This window comes from Desmodus rotundus, chromosome 4, assembly GCF_022682495.2.
Source record: "Desmodus rotundus isolate HL8 chromosome 4, HLdesRot8A.1, whole genome shotgun sequence".
NCBI classification, from domain to species: domain Eukaryota; kingdom Metazoa; phylum Chordata; class Mammalia; order Chiroptera; family Phyllostomidae; genus Desmodus; species Desmodus rotundus.
In genome coordinates, this window is record NC_071390.1 from 114,943,117 (window position 1) to 114,958,984 (window position 15,868).

At 37.2% G+C, this 15,868-nt stretch overlaps 1 protein-coding gene across 4 annotated transcripts in view; it reads right to left on the bottom strand.

Annotated features, from left to right (window-relative positions):
* Positions 1-15,759, bottom strand: part of SEC61A2 (SEC61 translocon subunit alpha 2) — a 43,495-nt gene extending 27,736 nt beyond the window's left edge. For 3 of the 4 annotated variants that reach the window (XM_053922881.2, XM_053922882.2, XM_053922879.2), the window contains exons 1-6: positions 15,627-15,759; positions 13,520-13,587; positions 12,114-12,179; positions 6,099-6,177; positions 5,184-5,315; positions 4,955-5,064 (exon numbers count right to left, since the gene is read on the bottom strand). In XM_053922881.2, the coding sequence (XP_053778856.1) occupies positions 4,955-5,064; positions 5,184-5,315; positions 6,099-6,177; positions 12,114-12,179; positions 13,520-13,587; positions 15,627-15,633 (462 nt within the window). In that variant the 5' untranslated portion in view covers positions 15,634-15,759. Of the gene's footprint in view, positions 1-4,954; positions 5,065-5,183; positions 5,316-6,098; positions 6,178-12,113; positions 12,180-13,519; positions 13,588-14,086; positions 14,106-15,626 lie in introns of those variants that run through there. The other variant, XM_053922883.2, reaches the window with a different exon arrangement.
* Positions 15,760-15,868: the final 109 nt, after the last annotated feature.

Genomic DNA, 15,868 nt, shown 5'->3' on the forward strand with positions numbered 1-15,868 from the left:
GAAGACAAGCACCAATGACTACTTTCAAAGTATGAGCTTGTCTAACATTCAAACCTAACAGGTGCAATATTACTATCATGACTCTCTGCATCTTTTAACCCACTTTAGTCAGAAGCCAATTCTGAAAAAGCAGAGGATTGGAAATATTGCTATATTATATAGCACATTTCAACTTTAAAAATAGACATTACCATCTGAACAATTTCCTTTACAGTAAGGGAAATAAAGCTTATTCCCTTAAACAAGGCTTATTGGAAAGACCACTATAAAACAAAAATGTTCACAATTGTAGAATTTAAGACAGCAAGAATCTGAACGTATCCCAAACATCTCCAAGTAAGTGAAAGGCCAAATGAATTATAGTGTAACAAGATGCAACTGCACACAGCCATGAAAGGAAATGTACGTGAACTATGTCGATACATTTTTAAAATATTATATATAAGAGTGTATATACTATATACACTATTATATATGTCCAGAGTAAGTCAAAAAGTAGAACACAAATTAATATGTACACAAATTACAACAATGTAAAAAATGCATTCTATACATATAGTGACAAAAACAATGTAAATTTGTAGATAGTTAAAGGTTCACTAGGTTCTTAAACTCGTATCTTTTTTAAAAAAATGAAAGTATACTAACTTTGATTTGTGTGAAATTGAAAATTCTTAATTTTCCTTTTGGAGAAGACATTTCTATAAAAGCATGCACCAATTAAAAATAAGCCCTAGCCTTGAAAGTGACCTTGGTCATATGACTACTTGCCCACACTTTAGTAACCTAATCAAGCAAGAAAATATGCTTCTATACCCCCAATTTCACACCTGTCTCCACTACAAAGACACCCTCACTATAGAGACGTGAGGAAATGCTACTTCCATTCCTCCCAGCTCTGAAGCATCCCCTCCATACTCACTCATTTCCCTGATAGAACCCTATTAGAATAGAGAACAAAGTACAGTACACCATATTAAACGTGCTTAACTTACACCGGGGTTTCTTTTCCCCCGTTTGACTGCTATTTCAGTGGTTGTACAAAGCCTAACTTGTCTACTGACAGCCTTTTAATTTAACTTTCAATGGACTGGAAAAAGAGTATCATTCTCAAAACTTCTAAGTGAGCTGATAAATCCTTTACTGTTTGAAAATCAAGTCTGACATTTTGACCAAAAAAAAAAAAAGTTAGGACTTATTACAACATTTTATTTTGACCACAATTATGTAATGGATAAATACTCCCAATCATACAGAAACGCAAGCGTATACAGGGAATAATAACTGTCCACAAACTACCAGCCAACCAAAAAGTATTATCATGGGCTTCTGACTAATTGACTAAGTTACTTGTCCAGAATCGTATGGGCAGCTCTTAGTCAACTTAATTCTTCAAACCACCTTTTCAGACCAATGTCCATCAGATGATAAGAGTAATCTGTGTATATTCCATGAAAATCAAACTCATTTTTCTAACTGAAGAAAGGAATTATAGAGAAACCTAAATAGGAAATGGTTTCTATAATTAAGTAAAATAAAAGATGGTAAAACGTATACAGCCTTTGAGAAGATTTAGACACCAAGAAGCTGCAGCACCTCACTGACTAGAACGGTGGTAAGAACTGAATACTAACTGCATGCTCTTGTAGAATGTACACTCTCTATGAGCTGAGGCAGGTATAAAAATAACACCACACATTTCAACCCTACAGAGGCAGGCACGTGCAGACGCACAACTTAGTTTGACAAAACAATACTTCCCTTTACAGTGTGCCATGCACACTGTTTCAATTTATTTTTATTTTAATCAAGACCACTACTTAGATTTCAAAACTCACTAATTGAAAGACACTGACCATGTGAATGGAAAGAATAATTAAGGTAAGAAATACTTTAAATAGCAACATGCGAAAAGTTCTTAAAACCTATGTTTCTAGGTAAAACCACACTGATCCAATCATATCTCTTCAGTGTACCCACACATTTTCGATATTAGCTATGCGTTAAAAAGATGCAAATGACCCTGGCTGGTATAGCTCAGTGGATTGAGCATGGGCTATGAACCAAAGGGTCACTGGTTCAATTCCTAGTCAGAGTACATGCCTAGCTTGCAGGCCAGGTCCCCAGTAGAGGGAGTATGAGAGGCAACCACACATTCATGTTTCTCTCCCTCTCTCCTTCTCTTCCCCTCTCTCTAAAAATAGATAAATAAAATCTTCCCACTACTCACCCATGATTAAACATATTTCCCTACATATTAACTTTAGAAGAATTTACCACAAGCATTTGTACACCAGAATTTATGTAAACTATATATATTCATTTTACTTGTTTCATTCCTGATGTAACTATTCCTGGATTTTTAATACTGAATAAAAAAATTAAAATGGCTTAATTCCATTTTCTATCAATTTAAATTTATAACTGACTCATAAAGATGTCAGTATTTTATCTAAGTAACCCAGAACTGCTCAGCTGAGGTTCCATAAAAGTCTAAAACTAGCCTTAGTAAAATACTTGAAAAATTTTACTGATGTATAATGTTAAGAACTAGATGCCAATTCTGAATATCTTAATTTTTTAAAAAGATTTTATTTACTTATTTAGGGAGAGGGGAAGGGAGCGAGAAAGACAGGGAGAGAAACATCAGTTGGCTGCCTCTTGTACACACTGCGACCCAGGCATGTGCTCTGACCAGTGTCCTTTCACTTTGCAGTACAACACCCAACCAACTGAGCCATGGCAATTCTAGTACCTTTTAAAAATTAGTGTTATTCTAAAATATGGGTTGCGTAACGCATATGCTAGTAAAACAAAAGACAACAATAGGTGTATCAGTATCCTCAACAATGCCAAAAGCAGATGAAGAAAATTTAAGCACTGAAGGACATTAAATTCAGTTTTCAGACAATCTTCTCTTCCATTCATTCCAACTTTTCTTCCTCTAATTCCCAAGGCTGTAAGTTTGCTTATCAAGTGTTTTTTTAAATGGAGATATAATGACAATGTTATTCTTTAAAGAAATTTACCTTATACCAAATGGGAACACACAGGGGCTCAGGAAACTGCCCAAAGACTCTGATTATTCATTAAAAATTCCTCCCCTGTCAAAACCCAAAATACTTCTATCTCATGGGAAAAGACCTCCCTATTGTTAATGATGCCAATAAATACCCAAACACTCTAACTCTGCTTGTTCTAAATCACACTCACTAAATGATCTCTTACTATGATCTACTTCCTAAATAAGGTTTCTTACTTAAAAAAAAAAAAAGAAGAAGAAGAAGATAGTTAACTATGCCAGTCTGACATGGTCATTTCTTTTTTTTTCCTTTTTCTTTTTAGAAACAGAGAGAGAAACATTGATTTGTTGTTCCACTTATTTATGCATTCATTGGTTGCTTCTTGTATGTGCCCTAATCGGGAATTGAACCTGCAACCATTGCATACTGGGATAATGCTCCAACCAACTGAGCCACTTGGCCAGAGCCCATTATTTCTTAATACATATATTAATAAACTAGTATTTTGATTTTATTTACAACTATTTTTCTGACCTGGAGCCTTCTGCCCATTAGAAAAAAAATTTCCTGAATTAATCCTAATTTCACGGGATGAGCAAGAGGCATTTCCAAGATAAGCAGGACTCCAGATACCTGCGCAGTGTTTAATTTAAACTTTTTTTTTTAATTTTTATTTACTGATTAATTTTTTATTTATTTTTAGAGACGCGAAGGGAGGGAGAAAGAAAGGAAGAGAAACATCAATGTGTAGTTGCTTCCCATTCGCCCCCTGGCCCACAACCCAGGCACACACCCTGACTGGGAATCGAGCCAGCAACCCTGTGCCCTGCAGTCTAGCGCCCAGTCCACTGAGCCACACCAACCATGGCTAAACTATTTTTTTTTAAGTCCAATAAATAACTATATAATTAAAGTACAATACATTCTTGGGCAACTTCTATAAATGATTTTAAAAGACTGTACATTACAGAAATATCTACCAAACTTTACACACTTTATGATACTTAGTAGAGGAATAATAATGTTGGTCTTCAAAAATTCCATTCCAAAGCATCCATTTTAGAAATTCATAAAATACACGCATGGGTATTTATATAGTATTTCACTGCCTCAAATACTGTACATTATTTCTAATGGCATTATTTTGTGTGCCACTGAGAAAAATAAACTGCCAATTAAACTATGACACAACTTATTACAAAGAAATTTTATTTTCTACTTACAAAGAAAGTTATTTTTAGATGCAATGTAGCTGGCTCTCTCTGTGCCTTTATGTATCTACAACAACTTTATTTCAAAAACAAATCACAGAAGAGCTTTGGAAGACATTCTAAAAGATAATTAAAGTCAAAGGTATGTTACATCAACGACTGGTGTGATCATATGAATAGCTACAGTCAAGCTGATACACACACAGGAAAAGTCCACCATCATGACTGCCACCAGGCTGACGACAATTGTAACACACTATCCACTGTAAGAAAATGCCCGGGGCCGCAGCAGGTAGCTCAGTGGGTTAGTGTTGTCCCAATATGCCGAGGCTGCAAGTTTGATCTCTGGTCAGCACATACACGAATCAATCAACAGATGCATAAGTAAGTGGAAAAACAAATCGATCTGTGTCTCTCTTTCTCTAAAAATAAAAATATTTTAAAAAACACATCCTGATCAGACATCAAAATGTGAAAAACGTGCATCTTACAACTGATGAAATGCAGCTGATCCATAATTCATTATGTCACACAGTTTTGAGGCTATCAGAATTTTAAATTTTCACATCAACATAACTGATACATGTCACTTCAACAATCAAAATACTATAATTAAATAATTCAAAAGTAAGAAACTGAACATATCAATCACCTAAAGAACTGTTAGGAAAAGGGGATCAAACTGTTTTGTCATCTGCGTATAAAAATAGGCTCTCCTACCTGAATAATGATAAGGAGGCAGATTCCGGCCCCCATTTCAGCAGGGTCCCCGTACATGCCCGTCATGACGTACACAATGGCTTGCCCAATGGTAATGATCATACCAAACACTGACAAAAATTGAGGGGGAGGGAGTACATGTTACAACACAGACATAAAAAGACTAGAAAAACATCTTTACCACAAAATCCCTAAATTGAAAAGGCTCTTTAATTGTATTAATGCTCACATTTCTGGGCTCCATTAAATAAAGCTCTATCTTTGGGTGTATCTCCAACTTCAATGATTTTGGCTCCAGCTAACAACTGCATAATCAAACCAGATGTTACAATTGGGGAGATACCCAGTTCCATCAAAGTGCCTGTAAGGAAAGAGGAAAGAGGTAAATAATCTTTACTATACACAATACAGATTACCTCGTAAGTGCCCCAGTCCTTAAATACATCCACAGAAATACATACTCAAATGTTAAATAAGCAAATTTTCATTTCTTAAACGTTAAATTACTCAAAAACTCTACTAACACAACCTTGCAACAATGCATTAAATAAACATTACTATAAATACTATATAGGATGTAAATTCTGAACTTAAAATGTTAAAGAAATCTGTTGAAAAAAATCTTCCAAGATTTCTGTCCAAATCATTATTTTTAAAACTTACACTAAACATTTTATTTTAATGCAAAATTAAAAATTACATACCATGCCCAAAAATTACATATCAAGGTAATATAAAAAATGACATTTAAAAAGATTTGTCACTCTTGTAATGCAGTATCTAAAACTACATAGAAAGTCAACTAAAACAATGTAGAATAGTTAGTGGTATGGAAATGTTCTTGACACAGTGTGTAGCAAAAAAAAAAAAGAGAATAAAGAAAATCTGTAAAAAGGTCAAGAACCAAAGTTCTAGACAGTGCTAATCATTCCATTTTCTATACACATCTATATTCTGTACATATTTCTATAATTAGAATGAACACATGGTTCTATAATTATTTACGTATTTCTCTCTTCTCCAAGGCAATGAGTTTCTTTTATCTAATTCACCTACTCCTTGTGGACTCAAAAAATAGTTTCTACATTTTCAGATCTATTTGATGTCAGCACTAGTATAGAAGCAAAAGAAAAGAAGTACATACCTCTGTTGGATGCAAGAATAACTCTCATCCAGTAAAAAGGATCTGCAGAATCTGATGACATGATTCCAAATAGTGGTATCTGTAAGATAACGAAAAACATTTTACAAAAATGTAGTATCTAAATTAAGTCTGAACTTATTTTGTAATGCATTCACAAAATGTTAGCAATACTTTAAAAAGAAACCCTCTCATTCATATTCTTTAACAAAACAAGTATACCTTAAGGTAAAGTTTTTCAATGAGAACAAAAACAATAGAAATCTTTACTTATAGCATTTTACTAGTAAATACTCCTGTCAGTATGAAGATTTGTTGTACATCAATGTGAATATACTTAACAGTATTGAACTGTACACGTAAACCTGGTTAAGATGGTAAATTTTGTATTTACCACAATTTAAAAAAATACTATCAGTAAACTATAGAACATACCTACCTCACCACAGAATAATTGTGCAAAGCTATGAGTCCTAATGACAGGCAAGGTCACATTCCAAATTAAGGCTGAAGATGAAATACACAGTAGAAAAATTATGCAGCCACTACAGATTGTACTTATGAAGCCTATTACAGAATGAGGAAGTGCTTATATTGTAATATTAATTACAAAACAGTGGTTGTAACCTGAGGCAACTTTTGCTCCTGGCCCCCATCCCCAAGGAACATCTGGCAATATCTGAAGGTACTTCTGGTTGTCACAACTCAAGGGAAGATGCTACTGGCATCTAGCGGGTAAAGGTCAGGGATGCTGCCAAACATCCTACAGGACAGCCCTCCACAACAAATACTTACCTGGCCTAAAATTTACTGCCATTGTTGAGGAACCCTGGCATATAAAAGGAAAGGTGCAAATTTTGTATATTTAAAGTAAAAGTCTGAGGGAAGGGAGGCATAAGGGGACTAAATGGTAATGCAAAAAAAATACAACAAATTAAATAATTAAAAAAGAAAATTAAAGTCTAACACTCTAAAAATATGTATAGAAGATAATAAGGTATAAATGTTTTTTTATATCCTAAACAATGATTATCTGTAGGTGGTGAGATCATGATTGACTTTTCCTCTATTCTTTTCTGTATCAAAAATTTTCTAAAATAAGCACATAATGTTTCCTATTATATGACCCGTGTTTAGGACACAGCACTGGGCCAAACCCCTCTCCCACTATGTGGGAACCAGATACAAAGTAAAATACACTTCCAGTGTTCAAAAACCTTCTCTATATGAAGCTGATTTCTTTTCATTGTAAAAGATGCTGCCAGCAATTTTAAACAACCCATCTGGTCAACCTTAACCTGAGTATCTGAATTTATTAGCTGGGGTGCAAAACTAATAAAAACAAGAAGCTCGGATACCTGAATTATTAGCTGGGAGCAAAACTGATGAAGAAATAAGCATGGATCTACAGACATCCTTCAGCGAGGAAGGAAGTTATATAAAAACCAACTAATGCTACCAGATAGGCCATATCAAAATATTCTCTAAGTGGGAAATAGGTCAGTAAAATTACTTTCCTTAAGTGCATCTGGTAGAGAGAGGTACTACACCACCATGGTTAGACTCTATGCGGGATACTGAAGAAGTCAGCCAATCTCCTCTAAGAAATGGTAGTCCCTCCTCTCCTGTGGCAAACAGGATTATGAAACTCAGTAATTGTACCAATTACTCAGCACTGAACATGTACTCGGTACTGTACATGTACAAAACCATGTACACTACTCAGTGCTATACATGTACAGAATCATGTACAATAGTTGGACGACAACAGGAGCTATTTCCCGTGACTCTGTCACAGTTGCAGAGTTCCAGACTTTGCACTATATTATATCTAATAATTGGTTGCAATCAGACAAAATATAGCATAGTACTTCAGAGAAACAAGAATTTCATGATTTAATGGAAATCCTTAAATACCCAGATGGACAAACAGAAAGCTAGCACTAGTGATTTCCAAAGACAGTGGGAAGTGAAAGCCAAGAAAGATATTTCTGGGTTAAGATGGCAAGTTGCAATTAAAGAATTTCCTTCCCTCACACAAGAAAACACATTATTTAACAACATGTAAAAAGAGTAAAAGCTAACAAGAATTTTAAAAGCTAAGGAAAACAAAAATAAAATCCGTAAGGTGGCAAACGAGAAGAGGGATGATAAACACGAAGCACAGGTGGCCATGGGGGAGGAATGAGCAGACGATGGAGGAGCAGAGAGACTCAGCACAAAGCTGCTCCAACATCACAAAGGGACGGCAAGAGAACCCTCAGAATTCCCACTGCATTTCAAATCCACCCCAGACCAGAGCAGACTGCCCAGATTCCTTTTCTACCCCTTGGACTAGGAGGGGAATAGAAAGAGCAGCTGAGAAGAAATGATGACAGAAGGGGCCAGGGGGGCTCTCTCTCTGATGGGACTGACGATGACATGCCTACACTGAACTAGGAATTGGGCAATGGTCTGAAGTTGGGAACCCAACAGAGCCTGCTCAGTCAGGTGGGGAGAATCCTCACAAGACCTTGAACAAAACTTTAAGAAGAAACAGAAGGCTGAGCAAGGCAGCGTTTATTGCACTTACCTCAGCTTACCTCACCTTGCACCATTAAAGGATGGAAGAAAATGAGTAAAGAAAATGAGGTAGAAGACACCAAACCCTTAAATTGTAGCTGGAAAGGGGAGATAAAGCTGTTTGAGGTTCAAGGGGAAAGAGAATCAAGAAATCACCTACACTGAGCAGGGAACTGTCTAAGCAGGAGAAAATCAAAAAGACACAGCTTGGCAACTATGTAAATATACTATGGAAAGAAAAATAAAGTAACATAAAATGCATAAATTTACTGCATGAAACAGTCATGGGAAATGTCATACTTAAAACATTTACCACCTAGCCTTTTTCAGAAAAAGGTCAGCTGACCCCTGGATTAGAAGCTGCACTCCTGTCAAGATGGCAAGTCTCTCAAAACTGATCTGCAAATTCAATGCAACACAAATCACAACCCCAGCAGTCTTCCTATAAAAAACAGTAAGTTGGTTCTAAAATTTATGTGGACATATGAAGAACCTAGGATTTTTAAAAAGAACAACAAAGTTAGAGGACTAGTATGACCTGATTACAAGACTTAGCATAAAGCTGCAGTAAACAAAACAGAGTGGTTTACCGTAAGCACGGACACAGATCAATGGAACAGAACAGAGAATACAGAAATAGATCCATCCATTTAGGGTTAATTGATTTTCAGCAAAGAGGACAAGGTAATTTGTTGGAGAAAGGATATAGCTTTTTCAGCACTTGCTGTCTATACAGAAAAAGAGTGAACCCCAACCTTACCTCATGCCATACACAAAAGTTAACTTGAAATAGATCAGAGACCAAAACATACAAGCTAAAACGATATTTAAATATATTTATTTTATTTTATTTTCATTTATTTTGAGACAGAAGAGAAGGAAGGGAGGAAAAGAGGGAGAGAAACATCAATGTGCAGGAGAAAGATCAATAGGTTGCCTCTCACACACCCCCAACTGGGGACCTGGCCCACAACCCAGGCACATGCCCTGGCCAGGAATCAAACCTGGGACCTTTCAATTCACAGGCTAGCTAGTGCTCAATCCACTGAGCCACACCAGCAAGGGCTATTTATTGATTTATTTTTTAGAAAGAGGGGACGGGAAGGAGAAAGAAAGGGAGGCAAACATCAATGTAAGAGAAAAACATTGATTGGCTGCCTCTTGCACACACCCCATCTGGAAACCCAGCCCCAAACCCAGGCATCTGCCCTGACCGGGAACCAAACCAGTGACCTTTCACTTTGAGGGAGAAAGCCCTACCAATTGAGTCACACTGCTCAGGACGAAACTATAAAACATTTAGAAGAATGTGGGAGAAAATTTTCGTGACCTTAGAACAGGTAAAAATCTTAGCCAGGAAACAAAAACCGTGAGCCACCAAAGAATAAGATAACCTAAACTTCATTGAATTAACAATTACTGCTATTCAAAAGATACTAAGAAAATGAAAAGGCAAGCCATGGACTAGGAGAAAATATTCAAACCCTGGCTGGTGCGGCTCAGTGGACTAGGAGCTGGCCTGCAAACCAAAAGGTCACTGGTTAGGTTCCCAGTCAGGGTACATGCCTGGGTTGCAGGCCAGATCCCCAAATGAGGGCTTGGAAGAAGCAACAGATTGGTGTGTCTCTCTCCCTTTCCTTCACTCCCCCTTCCCCTCTCCCTGAGAAATAAATAAAATCTTTAAAAAAATTTTAATTAAAAATAGAAAATATTCACAGTACATATATCTGACAAAGGACTTATACACAGAAAATATTAAAAATCCATATAATTCAATAATGGGACAATAATCCAATTTTTTTCAATTGAGCAAGAGATTCAAAAAGATATTTCATAAAAGATAAGTACCTAATAAATACACAAGAAAGTTCCTCAGTATCATTTACCAGGGAAATCTAAGTTACAACTTCAATATCATTTATCAGCATAATGCAAATTAAAGCCACACCCACTGGAAGGGCTAATATTAAAATGCTCAACAACAGCAAGAATAACAAGGATGCAGAGCACTCGAACTCCTATACATGACTAGTGGGAATATAAAATGGGGCAACCACTTGGTAAAGAGTATGACAGTTTCTTACAAAGTTGAAGATATACTTGCCATACGATCCCGCAATTCTTCTAGATATTCACCCAAGACAAATGTAAGCATGTCTACAAAAAGTCTGGTTCACAAATGTTCACAGAAACTTTATTTGCGATGGCCAAAATTCGGAAACAATGTCCAACAAATGACTAGGCGAACAAATTGTGATATAGTATGCAGCGGAACACTTCTAAGAAATAAAAAGGGATAAATCACTGCTATCCCAACAACATGAATGAATCTCAGAAAGCTGATGAAATTAGGTACTAGGGAGTAATACTGGATACCATTTATACCAAACTCAAGAAAAAATGAATCAGAGTACAAGAACGGAAAACAGACCAGTGGTTGCCTGATACTGGAGGTGAGGTGAGGATTTACTGAAACAGGTTACAAGGGACTTTCTGGAGTGATAGAAATGTTTTATATACACTGAGATAGTAAGTATGCTTACTGCATACTTACATGTTTGTCAAAACTTTTAAAAACCAGGTGTATTTTACCATACAAAAATTATACCTTCTTAAATCTGGTATTTTTTAAAGGGAGGGAAGGGAGGGAATTTCTAAGATGTTCAAAGTATATGGTAGGAATATAGATGATTATGATTTTCCTTTGCACACTTCTATATTTTTAAAAAGTTCTCCCTGACCACCCAAATCAATTTTAAACTAAGTACAATAAAATAATGATCAAATTGTTTCACTCTTCAAAAAATATATTTAGCTTTTCCCCAAATTATAGACTTAATAGGTTTTACTGCTTCTTAATATAATTGTTTAAAACTTCTTCCATGTATTTCAATAGCTTTTCAAAATCCTCAAAAAAACTTTCACCTAAATTATCTAATTCAATCCTCACAACAACCCCATGACATGGACAGATCACATTTTATAAACTTAATCTCTGAAGAAAAAGTTTAAAGCATCACTGAACTTTATTAATTTACAAACACAGTATATCCCTGGGGTTCTAGAACTTAGCTTTTTGAGTTTTTTTAAATTAATACCTGCTATCCACAACATGATAAATGGCATACAAAATGGAACTATCTATGTCCAATATATATGTCAACAGCTTAACACTTTTATATATAAAAACCTATCATAAATCAATAAGGAAGAAACCTCAAGGGAACAATGGGTAAAGATCATTAACAGAAAACTAAAAGAGGAAATGTTCAAACCCACTAGTAAACCAGAAGAAATACAAAGTAGGACAAGATAACTATTTTCACAATCAACTCATTAAAAAGAGTAATAATGCTAAAAATAATTCAGTACATTTTTTAACTAAAATAAATATCTCAAATTCTAACCAATCAAAACCTTAGAACAGTACATTTATTTAATATTATGGTTACATACCTGACAACATACTAAGAAAATGAAGAGCGTTATAGCAGTCCACAGTACCTTCTCTCTAAATTGGATCTTACAAGATAATACAAAGAACAGTCAATCAAAATCAAGAAAAAGCAAATATAAAGCAAAACTCCGTATTAAAGCATAGCCACCATTCCCCATCAGGACATGCTATTTTTAACTCTTAAAATACTCTCACCCTTGCCCTGGCCAGTGTGGTTCAGTTGGTAAGAGTGTCATCCCATAGACCAAAAAGTCATGTGTTCGATCCCCAGTCAGTGCATATACTCAGGCTGCAAGTGTAATCCCTAGTCAGGGAGCACATTAGAAGGCAACCAATCAATGTTTCTCTCTGTCTCTCTGTCTCTCTGTCTCTCTCTCTCTCCCTGCCCTACCTTCCCCCCTCTCTAAAAGCAATGCAAAAAATGTACGCGGGTGAGGATAAAAAACAAATACTCTCACCCTCGTCAGCAGCAGCTAAAGCACTAAAGCAAATAACTGAACTTCTCAAATATAACTTTACTTTTTTCAAGAATATAGTAATTTAAATACAGGTAGTCTTCAGCACACTATACCGTGTTAACTAAAACTGAAAAGGACGCAAGGCAGGACACAATCCAATATGCACACATTTCAGTCAATCTAATATTGTGCAAATCTAGGACTGAGTGTAATATTACATGAACACCTATTTTTATAACCTCAAAGCAATAAAAGAACATACTTCTAAATAATAAAAAAGTAAGTTTAACAGAAGTTTTACTTATCTCTTTCTATGTATGTCCCTGTGCCTGTTAGTTTCATGAGAAATCGAAAGTACAGTAGAAGAGGAATGTCTGGGAACTGGCCAGTTTGGATTAATAAAATTTCTGGAATTTAAATACCTCATCTCCAGAAGTACACAATGATGGAAAACAATTTGATGGAGTCACAATATCTTCTGAATGCATTCCTGTGATTATTCTTTGCATCAAAAATGGAAAGTATATATTGGCACAGCTGCAATTCATTTATGCAAAACAGTTGTACTCACCAAAACAGACCCAGCAGACAGGGCCATTCATAGTGCAGTGGGTCACATCATTAGCAAGCACACTGCACACCCCATACTATGGGAATTATAAAGATCACTCCAGACAGGGAAACACTATACCTTGTCTAACAGGCCAGATAAACACTTGGTTTGGAAATGTTAGAACTTAAAGAACAGTTATTTTTGAAACCATGAGATAAGCTATCTAGATTTAAACAGACCTCTACTAGTTTTATTCACTTTGTGCCTCCTGCAAGGAAAAGGAACAGGTAACGTTTTCCAATTACGACCACAATAGGGTTGAGGACAATAAATCAATCTTGCTGGCTTAGCAAAATGTTAGGTACCCTCTATATTGCTAAAATATTATACTTACTTTTCTTTCAGGTTTCTGTATTTCTGGTAGAACTGCACAGAAAGGTTTGATAACTTCTAAAAATTTGACTGTGGGGAAAAAAAAGAATGCATTTCCCTATTACAAAGTTTTTTTCTTTTTAAGAAATGTATCTTTTTACAGAATCAAATGCCAATGTCCTCTAACTTTTAATGGCAATCCATTCCATTCCCTTTACCCAAAATTGATCATAATGCTCTCCATTTCAGATACAGAAAGAACCCCCCCCCCAAAAAAAAATTCCCAAATCCTAAAGGTTTAAGGGCTCGGTAAGTAAAAGACAAGTAACACAAGTATCCTTTTCATATGATTTTGTTTCTTCATGCTTGTATCCAACCCTTTCCCACATAAAGTAATAATTCAATGGAAAAAAAGAGCAAATAAATGCAGCCTACTATGGTACCCAAACACAATGAATTCAAAAAGAAAACAGGAGATATCAGAGGAAGAATAGAAGAGGACAGTACAACAGGAAATGGGCTGAAACTGCAGAACTGATTTAGACTGAAAGATGCTGCAATGAGTAAGTGAGCAAGATCATGGAATCACCTTTATAGATAACTTTTACTTCATTTCATTCTCACTGTTCATTGCTTGGTTGCTTTCCCATATAATGGTCTCAAAGTAGTTGCTTAGGTACAGCAGACAGCCCAGAGAATGTCAATTTACATTTCATCAGACATTACTGTCTTCCCAGACAACTCTTTTGATATATAAAAGATAAACCAAGGTTCTTTAAGGAGAGACACCATCTTCTGGCATGACTGAAGTCAAGTACTGCCAAAATTACTGGAAGATGAAGATAATCTCAGACTTCAGTCTCGGCCAGCGTTGCAATGTGCAGAAATACACGAGGCGACAACTAGCTATTAGTTATAATCATCCTCCCCTATACACATTGGACTTTGTACCAGTACCATGAAATTGTTTTAAAACTGACAGTTATACTTCAGCAGTAAGCCAAAAGTCTGTCTTTTTTAATAAAACCTCTCAAAATAATGGCATTCACTGATTTGATAGAAGAATTCTGAAATCCTCATGGGCAAATAAATATTTGTAACCCAAGTAACATTTTGGACTATTTGGAAAGTAAATCTCAATTTTAAGTGTTCATCTCTAATGTAAAACAAGTAGCAATCACATCAGGAAACTTCATGGAATCCCTTAATCCTTTTCCTGTCTCACCTCAATCCAAGTCACCCTCCTCCCAGATTTCTGGCATTTTTTGACCACCTCTGTTGGAGTATTCATGTTCAAGCAATGCTTTTGTCTGCTACATGTCGACTCAGTGTTGCAGAATTTTACCCATTACACTGTAAATTAAAGGCCGGGGTCTCCTCTGCTTCCTTTCTAGGTTCCCGCAAAAGTCCACTAGTTGGCCAATGGGTGCACAGCTTGGGTCTGCAGTTACCCACTCATCCTACAAATATCTGAATAGCTATGTAATATGTGTGATGCTGAGTGTTTAGGAGAAGGCCCTCAAAAGATCCCCGTAATATAAGGCCTTTTCCTGAAGGCGTAAAGAACCTTACAGAAAATTTTCAGAAAACGCCACAGAATGACTTAAATAAAATTTTTAGACAAAACGCTATGCTACCTAACGCACCCCTTTCCTCCCCTAAAACACTTGCCACGCATCACTTTTCTAAAATTAAACAAGTCAGAGAACTTTATTCATCACAACTAACATGCCCAAAAAGGCTGATGTGGGAATAAAAATACGAACTTTCCAAACTCCTGAAAAATTCAAAGTGGTCGAGGTCTTACCTGCTTCTCTACCTCCCCGCCCCCAAACCAGTGACCTCCCCGCGCCGTTCTCCACCCTTCTCTATCCAGGGAAAGCAAATACCGGGCCTGCACGTCCCGGTCCCCGCAGCCGGCCCGGGAAAGATCTCCGAAGGCTGGAGGAGCCTCGACTAAGGCCTCCGGCCCACGTCCTACACAGCGGCCCGCGCCTCCCAGGTCTGAGGGCTGGGCGACCCTGAGCGGGCGCCAGCCCCAGGACACGCAGGCCGGCGGGCCCGCGCCCTCGGCGACAGGCGCGCTCCACATGCCACCCGGCAAGCCGGGCCACGACGCCACTACTCACTGCCCATGGCGGCGGCTGGGGCGGCCCACCGGGGCACAGCTGCCTCGGTGCTGTCTTCGCTAGGGTCTCACGGGCCGGCCACAGCTCCAGCTCTGGCGGGGATCCGGCAAGCTGCGCTCAGGCTCCGCCCCGGATTACGTGGTACGCTTGTCCGCTCGCGTAGCCCCGCCCCCTGACGGGGCAGGGGTCATTGGCAGCCGGCGCGGCCGACGTCCTCCGCGTTGCCTTGGCCACCGCCGCCC